Below are 9,702 nucleotides of genomic sequence, written 5' to 3' on the forward strand. Positions count from 1 at the left end.
TGGGTATTTGGGTTGTTTCCAACTCCTTGATATTGTGAACAAAGCTGCAATAAACATGGGTGTGCATATATCTGCTTGGATGTCAGTTATGGTCTCTTCGGGGTATATTCCCAGTAGTGGAATTGCTGGGTCAAATGGTATCTTTATTTGCAACTTTTTGAGCAAGCTCCACACTATTTTCCTCAGTGGTTGCACCATTTTACACTCCCACCAATAGTGAATAAGGATTCCAGTTTCTCCACAACCTCACCAGCATTTGTTGCCTGCTGTTCTGTTAAATTTTGCTATTCTGACTGGGGTGAGATGATATCTCATAGTTGTTTTGATTTGCATCTCTCTTAGAACTAGGGATTTTGAACATTTCTTCATGTGCCTGTTGGCCATCTGAATGTCTTCTTCGGTAAAGTGTTATCTACCAATTCTTAAAGATGCAGTTAGGAATGGCTCGTATTTGTATGATGGGACTGTGTAACTAGATCCATCTACGGAGACACCTAATGGGTGAATCATGTAGTGGGACCCTCAGAGAGGAGGGGCTGCCCTGGGGAGCCAGCGATGCACCACTTTCTTTCACTAATAACTAATCTCTGAAGACACAGATCCTTCTGCCCCTCTGCTTTTAATTATTTTCCCTAAATGTACATATAAAACATTAAGTATTCATTGTGAAAAAGTATAGAAGATACAGCTCAGGGAGAAGAAAACGAATGAGCTCTCGAAAGCCCAATACTTGGAGATAACTGAGTGTCAGGAGTATATTCTTTCTTTTTCCAGTTAGATGGAGAAACGGGTATTTTTAAAATAGGATCAATCATATTTTACTCCTCCCCAGTGAGCAGTACATCTTAAATTATTTTTCATCATTAAATTTGCTTATGCAGTAGTTGTTCTCAGAATATAGTTCTGAGGCGCCCTGTGGATCCCTGAGACTTTCCCCAGAGGCCAGCTGGGCCAAACCGACTGCCACCATAAAACCCATCTCCCTTTTTATTTTCATTTTCTCACGACTGAACAGTGGAGTTTCCGGAGGCTGCACGATACTACTACAACAGATTAAATGCAGAAACAGATAGGCAGTGGCAGCTGTCTTATATTAAGTTAGACAGTAAAGATATCTGCAAAAAAATGTAAAACAATGCCATTCTGCCCACTACATTTTTTTGTTTGGAAAAATAGAGGGGTTTATTTCAGAAGAACTTTTTCAAAATGGTAAGAACACGAGACAGGTTCATTTTTGTTATTTTAAATGAAATACTAAACAGTTAGAAAATGTCTCCATTTTTATGAAATATGCTAAATGTTTTTAGATAGAACTCATCCAAGGCACTCTAGTGAGGTAGTCTGGAGATGCCCTGCTAACCCGAAGGTGGTGTCTCTGCAGTTCGGATCCACCAGTAGCTCTGCAGGAGAAAGATGGGCCATCCCCTCCTGTGTGATCCACAGTGTCAGAAACCTGATGGAGCGTCAGCTATGAGGTGCGTCTGACTTCACGGCACCGAGTTTCAATTTTGACAAAACACATCTAGACAAACCTCTGAGATCCTCAGTAAATTTTCTCTGTGTAAAGTGGTCCCGAGAATGAACAATTGGAGACTAACTGCTGTATTCTGACAGTTTTAAGGGTCACAAAGTACTCCTCTGAATGAATCTCCCCCAAATTAACTTACCAAAAACTCCCCCAAATTAACTTCTTATTGATGGGTCTGCTTAACTTCTTATTGATGGCTGTTCTCAATTTTGCACTGTAGCCAAAACACTGCAGAAATAATGGCATACTTAGGGCAAATGGAAGCTTCCTGAAATGAGACCAAGACGCAGGGAGCAACTTACAGCGCTAGCCAACAATACTAGTCCATAATTAATCAAGTGGAACAAACTGTAGCACAGGATGTGAACAAATAAAGTAGAAAAAAATATGTATACTTTGGATACATAAGGACACATTTATACACACACACACACACACACACACACACACACACACACACACACACATCCAGGTATGCTCTTCAGGAGATATTTGAGATTCAGTTCCAGACCAACTCACTAAAGCAAATATTGTAATAAAGCCACACACGTGAATTCTTCAGTTTTATATGTGGAGATTAAGCTTCCACCCCACTGTGTGTAGTATATCAAGTGTGCAATAGTGGTATACAAAATTTGAAACACTGTGAAAATGGCTAAAATGTAACACAGACTCATGAAGTGAGCTAATGGTGCTGGGAAAATGGTGCTGATGCAGGTGGTTGCTACAGGGCTGTTATTAGTTAAAAAGAAGAAAAACAAAGTCTGCAATGTCTGCTAAGTGTGTTGTTGTTATGTGCCATCGAGTTGGTTGTGACTCATAGCGACCCTATGTACAACAGCCCTAAACCCTGCTCTATCCTGTGCCAATCTCACTGCCTCTGACACACTCATCCCGCTTACCCCAGTCACTGAATCAATCCATCTCATAGAGAGTCTTCCCCTCCTGCGCTGTCCCTCCACCCTCCCAAGCATGATGTCCTTCTCCAAGGACCGGTCTCTCCTTACATGTCCAAAGTATGTCAGACGAAGCCTTAGAATCCTTGCCTCCAAGGAGCAGCCTGGTTTAACCCTCTCCAGGATGAAACTGTTTGTTTTCACACACTTGCTAAGTGTAGCACTTGGGAAAAAGATGTGCCCCTCTTCCACACACACACACACACACACACACACACTTCTACATTGTTGTTATGTGCCACTGACTCTCCAGCAGGCAGCAGGTTTTCAGAGACTATAAACTGTACAGGAGAAAAGTGCTCATATTTTTTCCAGGAACTCTGGTGGATTTGAACTGCATGCCTTTGGGTTTGTGGCCCAATTCTACTCACTAGGTCACCAGAACTCCTATGCATATACCTCCCAACCACCCCCCCCCATTTCTATAGAGAGACTTTTATATTCTAGAAGGAATGCACTTACTCTCTGTGTTTTCATGGAGTATTTACAACACCTGATCATATTCTAGACAATTCTAGAGAATCTGTCATTGACAACATGAAACTCTTTGTTTCCCCTAAGGAAATGAAGAGGAAGAGTTTGGAAACTTGTAGGTAATTTGGTGGCAAAATTTTCTGTTGAAAAAAAATATTAAGGTTTGTAAAAGAAATAAAATGTCTAAAAGTACTGAAATAAATATCTAGAGATGAGTGTTTCGGTGTGATAGATTTCTAGAAGTAGGTCCAATGGACGTGCATTTCTAAATGTTAATATTCTTCCTAAAAACCCACTGCTGAATCCTAGTAAACCTACAGGATAGAGTAGAATTGCCCGCATGTTTTCTAAGGCTGCAAATATTTTTTCTTTTCATCCCCACTGAGCCAACTGGCAGCACCATGATAGATGAAGAGATTGAGGTTGTTAACAATTATAGCTTCCTCGGCTCTACAATCAGCACTTTTGGCACCAGCAGTGAGGAAATAAAAAGATGAACTGCATTGAGAAAATCTGCTGTTAGGGGTCTCCCTAGAGTAATGAGAAGCAATGATGTCAGACTAGAGACTAAGGTACGCCTGATCCAGGCCATGGTCTTTGTAATGACTTGCTATGCATCAGAGAGCTGGACAATGACTGAGGATGTCAGAAGAAGAATTGGTATCTTTGAGTTGTGGTGCTGGAGAAGAGTCTTGGACATACTATGAACCAAGAAAACAAATAGGTCTGCCTCACAAACTTTGAGCATGTGGTCAGGAGCATCCTTGGAGAAGGACATCATGCTCAGAAGGGTAGAGGGACAGTGCAGGAGAGGAAGATCCCAGATGAGATGGATTGACATAGTAAGTAGGGCAATTGGGATAAGTATGTTGGTCAGTGGGACTGGCTCAGGACAGGGGAGGCTTCAGAGCTGTTTTACATAGGGTCACTATGATTCTCAGGCAACTTGACAGCATATAACAACACAAGAATATTGGTTTACATATAGAATTTGCATACATTGTGTTTCGTATATATACATTGTGTGTCACACATTTCTCCATTAGCACTGTGTTTCACATTATCATTCCTCTCCAATGTGTCTCATGTAATTAATCACCATTGATCCATGCCTGTCATTACTCCATCTTTTCAAGTCCCCACTGGATCATTTCCTAATTCCTTCACCCCTTTGCTGTGCCCACCAAAATCCAACGCTGCAAATCTTTCCCAAAGTAGACTCTAATCTTTCTCCTATGGGCTCAAGTGACCAACTTTATGAGTAGCAGCCAAAGGCTTTATCCACAGCTCTACGAGGTTTTGCCAAGTCATCTTCTGAAAAAGCTGTCCCCTTTTATGGCTCAGACCATCAGTGTACCAGGAGTTCCTGGGTGGTTAACCACAGCGAACACTAACCCGAAGGTCGCAGGTTTGCGTCTGCTCCAAACACTGCTAGCACAGGGGTGAAAGCACTGAGCTGCTAAAGGAAAGGTTGTAGTTCAAACACACCCGCTGTTGTGAGGGAGAAAGATATATAATGATTACAGCCTCAGAAACTCAATGGGCAGTTTTCCTCCAAGCTTTGAGTTGCTATGAAGTGGAATCCACTTGATGGTAATGGGTAGGGTTTGGTTTAGAGATGCTCAGACAGAAAAGGCAGTGATTTACTTTGAAAAATGAGCCACAGGAAACTCTCATGATGTACAGTTCTCCTCTTCCACAGACGGGGTCATCATGAGTGAGAATCAGCTCTCAGCACCTTTGTGAAATGTATCAGAGCTCCTTTCTCCCATACTCCGAGTGAAACCAAGGATTAGGAACCTTTCAAAAATCCTACAATGTAGTACAGTAAATCTTATAATTTTGTCTTCTATGGATTCTAGGGAGCACTGGTGCCTAAAGGTGAGAAGCTGCACTGCCCTCCTGATGGTACGTGGTTCGAATCCACCAGCTGCTCCATGGGAGAAGGATGGGCAATCTCTCATGCAATTATCAGCTTCTGAAAACACGCTGGAGGTTCAGTTCTGACTCAATAATATACAACAATAACACATGGATTGCTTATTCAAATCTTTGCTTATTTTCCATCTGAATTGTTTTTCTTCTGTAACTCTACATCTGTGCTGGACAGGAATACCTTGTTTGTTTTATATTGCAATTATAGTTTTTATAAAGAACAAGGATGTCAATTTAAAGATGAAGGTATGCCTGATCCAAACCACAGAGTTTTGATGCATCTGAGCGTTGGATAATGAATGAGGAAAACCGAAGAAGAATCAATACATTTGAATTGTGGCAAAGAGTAATGAACATTCCACTGACTGCTAGAAGATCAAACAGGTAAGTCTTGGAGGAGGTGCTTCCAGGGTCCTCCTTAGAGGCAAGGATGGTGAAACCTCGTCTCACATGCTTTGTGCATGTTATCTGGAGGGGCCAGTCCTTAGAAAAAGATGTCAGGCTGAGCAAGGTAGAGGGGTCAGTGAGAGGGAAGACCCTCAAGGAGACATGGTAACATCATAGTGGGCTTGGGCATGGCAGAAATTGTGAGGATGACATAGACTAGGGCAAAGTTTTAATTGTTCACATAGGTTGTTGAACAATCTATCAAGGCTGGTCACAGGATTGCTATGCTTCATTGCTGTAGTTGTGATCAACCCAACAGCAACCCCATCTTCCAGTGTGTGGCTTCCCTTTTCCTTTTTTTTTTATGGTGTTACATTGTGTGGTACAGAAGTGTTACATTTTTCAGATCATTTCTCTCTGGCTTTGGGGATTCCTGTTTTGCTTAAGAAGACTTCCCTCTGTTTATAAAAACATGCTCTTTGTTCCTCTAGGACACTCCTGGATTTTATTTTGCTGTTGCTAATGTTTAGATTTTTAAATTCATTTGGAATGGTTTTTTGTTTAAGTGTAGCATGTACTGGTGGGGGCTTTGGTGGCCTAGCGGCAAGCAGCTGTGCTATAATATGGAAAGCATGTGGTTCAAGGCCACCAGCTGCTTGGTGGGAGGATGGGAAATCTCCTTCCGTGCAATTAACTGCCTCTGAAAATCTACTGGATGGTCAGCTATGGGTCAGTTCTGACTCGACAGCACACAACAACAATAACAACAATGTACTAGATAATTATGCGTCAGGAAAGTGATCTGTAAGCATTATCTTCCTTAAAATTGATTCTCTCCTTGAGAGGCAGGTCCCAGCTCCAAGTGCTGTTTAGTCAGTTCAGGCTCATAGCAACTGCACGTGTGTCAGAGTAGAACCTGTGCTCCACAGGGTGGTTTTAGTTTTGTCTTTTTTTTTTTTAAATGTATACTTTCTTTGGAATTATCAGGTTTGAACATAGTCTTTATTTTTGGATTTCCATTCATTCATTGTTACACATTTTCCTCCCTGTCCCCCCTTGCCCCCAGTTTGCTTTTTCCTCTGGGAAAAAAGTTCTTTCATTGTTATACAGTCCCTACGTCCCAACCACTTTACAATGCAGCTCTTATTCTGAAATCTTGTCATGCCAATAATACCTAATCATGTGTTCCTTTTATACAGTTCTCTCCCTTGTACGTTTCAATGCCGTGCACATTATTTATCCCCACTTTTCTTAGTTTCCCCGCAACCCCCATATCAGTCCTGTTCTATAGCAGTGGCATTATACAGTATTTGTCTTTAAAAATTTTTTTTTAATTTTATTACTATTCGTGTGTGTGTGTGTGTGTGTGTGCCATCAAATTAGATCTGACTGGTACAGGAGGAGATTGTCCCTCCTTCTCCAGCAGAGCAAGTATTTGTCTTTTTGTGACTGAGATATTTCACTCAGCATAATGTCCTCCAGAGTCACCCATTTTGCATAATATTTCATGAGTTCTTTGTTTTTTAGTGCTGCATAATATTCCATTGTGTGAATATACCACAGCTTCAATATTCATTCATTTGTTGATGGGCACTTGGGCTGTTTCCAACTCTCTGCTGTTGTGAGCAAAGTAGCAATAAACATGGGTGTGCACTGTTTGTCTTTTAAAAAAAGTATGGTTTGAGTGAAAGCTTACACAGCAAATTGGTTTTCCATTCCATAATTCATATGCATTTTGTTTGGTTGCATTTGTTGCAAACCCCTCAATGTAACAGCACTCTCCTTACTTCCTCCCAGGTTTCCTTGGAATTAATTTCTGCTGTGAGGAGAGCCAACGACTGTAGACTCTTGCAGGCCATAGAGATTGGCAAAGTGTCAGCCTTGGGTCTAAGCCCAGGGAAGAATCAGCATACGTGTTCCTGGGGACCTGCTGAGGATGGAGCCAAGCTGTCCAGAGTAAGACAAGAAAGCTGAGGCCACCTGGTCCGGCATGAGAGGCAAGTCACATTTCGGACTCCTCTGAGTACATTTGAGCTACTGTGGGCATTTGCAAAGTCTCAGAGCAGAGCTCACCACTTTCTCAAGAAAGTAGCAAAACATCTTGAACATGATGAGTGGTTTGTAGGAGCTATCTCATCCAACTTGCCACTTGCTATCAACATCATGGAAGGAGGAGGCATAGAAGGATTTATCATCCCCACTTTATAATTACAAGAATGATAAGGCACAGAGAAGTTAAGCAGCCTGCCCAAGGTCACACTGCCAGCTCCTGCTGAGCTAGAATCCCACCGAGTCCACTGCTCCTCAGGCCTCTGTCTAGAGGTCTTCAGCCTTAGGATCCGTCCTCACTGTCACTGCAGTTGCCCCTTTTAGTAGAAATAATCACTCAGGCTAAGACTTCTTCAAAGCCATGCCCCCTTCCCCTCCCCAGGTAAGTAGGAGAGGCTGGAAAACTCAATCCTCCACCACCAGCTGATGGTGAATTCTGAGCACCAAGGCTTCCTGGCGCATTCACCTCCTCCTCTCACTGCAGGCTGGATGAAAGGTGGGAGTGGGGATGAGTCAGGCCTGGAAGGGCGAACTCAGCCATAATCAAGTGGGACTGACAGGAGCACTTACCCTGAGGCGCGTGACCTCCCACGGGCCTCCTGGGACCTGCCTGGAGGCCTACAGCCTAAAATTTTCATGATTTAGCTTTGCAGATTTAATTTGCTCTATTCACGTAAGCAGCCTCAGAAGGGGGAGAAAATGGATGGGGGTGAGGGAGAAGGTAAATTATTTTCCATCTCCGCGGAGCGCTCTGGATGTTTTTTTAATGGGCGTGCCATTTCTGTAGATGCTCAGCGTGCCCACAGGAGCTCCTGGGTGGCACGCGGTGATGAAGCTCCAGCTACTTACTAACCCAAAGGTTGACTGTTTGAACCCACCCAGGGAACACAGGCGTGCTGGTTTGCTTTAGAAAAGGTCACAGTTGGGATAGGCTCCATAGCAATCTCTTCTTCTTCCTCTTCTTTTTTTTTTCTAAATAAAAATATGCTTACGGTTGAGTCTTCATCCTTTCCAGCTCCAAAATACAGGTATGCCCAGAACACAACTGTAGACCTGGGCCTGGTTTTGCTTGCCAAAGTTTCCCAATTCTTCAGGTTGCACACACACACCTTGGGCAAAGTAAGGGACACACTGTGGGTCTCACTTGTCCCAGGCCTCCACGTGTTTTGATGAATCTCAGGAAAACCTGGGAAAATCACGGTCCCTGATGACTTAATGAGCAAGTAAAAGGTGGGAGGAGGTAGACACCCTAACATAGTGAGGGCAACGGACCCATCACGAGTGGCCACAGAGGCCCTCTCTCTAACCTAGGTCTGCATCCAGGGTTGGGATTCTCTGAGCCACACAGGGAAGTGTGGGGACACCTACCTGCTCCAGCGGGATGACGAGGAAGGAGCCTCCCCCTGCGCTCTCAGTGACGATGGCCAGGAAACGGGCATTGACAGCGCAGAAGTGGTTGTCATGCACATTCTTGGTGATGGGGATCCCGTCGAAGCAGTGCTCCCGGTTGGCCACCTTCCCGTAGACATTCCGGAACTTGGAGCTGCGGTACTGCGGACGCCAGGACATCTGGAGGGAGACAGGAGAGGCTCGGGTCAGGCTGGCCACTGCTTCAGGCAGGAGAGGGCACAGGGGTGGGGACTACACCTCAGGTGGCAGGAACTCAGGTGCTCGTTCCCTAAAAGGAACAGGTGCGGAGCCTGTAAGGATCCAGGGCCCACTCTGTGCCCAGCCCTGTGCAAGGTGACTTACTCCTTTCAAATGTATAAGAGATTGGCATCAGGGCATCCACACTCTTCCAGCTTTTGGTCACATGCCTATCCCACCCTCCAGAAATGTTTCAGGGCCCTCTCACTACCAAGGCATATGCCATGTGCTACAGAAAACCACCCATCCAACAACACGCACGCTGCCCCTGAGTCTCAGCCTTCGTGCCTGATCCCACATGGATGCTTCCCACAGAGCAGGCTGAGTGCCCACGGCGGGACAGGGCACTGTGCCTGGGGAAGAGGGGAAGTGGCCCTGTGAGCAAGGAGGCAAGGCCATTCATCGCTGTCCCCTCCTCCGACTTGCTCTAAGGCCTTTAATTCACAAACGCACCACTAGAGATCCATGAGTCCTATCACAAGGACTGAATTATGTCCCCCAATATAATCCTTAACCCCTATGTTTTTCGCTGTAATACCATTGGGAATTGGGTTGTTTTTATATTAGTATATTAATGAGGCCATATCGTAATGGAGTATGCCATAAACCAAATCCCTCTGAATTATCACCAAGATCACTAGGTAGAGAGGGAGCGCTGGTGGCCTGGTGGTGAGGAATTGCACTACCAAAGGCAGACAGTTCAAATCTACCAGCTGCTCCATGGAA

General features: G+C 44.2%; 1 protein-coding gene across 1 annotated transcript in view; it reads right to left on the bottom strand.

Moving 5' to 3' along the window:
- Positions 1-8,899, bottom strand: part of CORO2B (coronin, actin binding protein, 2B) — a 97,537-nt gene extending 88,638 nt beyond the window's left edge. The window contains exon 1 of the mRNA XM_006888357.1: positions 8,698-8,899. Coding sequence (XP_006888419.1) covers positions 8,698-8,898 — 201 coding nt within the window. The 5' untranslated portion in view covers position 8,899. The remainder of the gene's footprint in view (positions 1-8,697) is intronic.
- Positions 8,900-9,702: the final 803 nt, after the last annotated feature.

The sequence above is a fragment of the Elephantulus edwardii genome, unplaced genomic scaffold, assembly GCF_000299155.1.
Source record: "Elephantulus edwardii isolate Elephantulus edwardi_28Jun2011 unplaced genomic scaffold, EleEdw1.0 scaffold00066, whole genome shotgun sequence".
Lineage (NCBI taxonomy): Eukaryota > Metazoa > Chordata > Mammalia > Macroscelidea > Macroscelididae > Elephantulus > Elephantulus edwardii.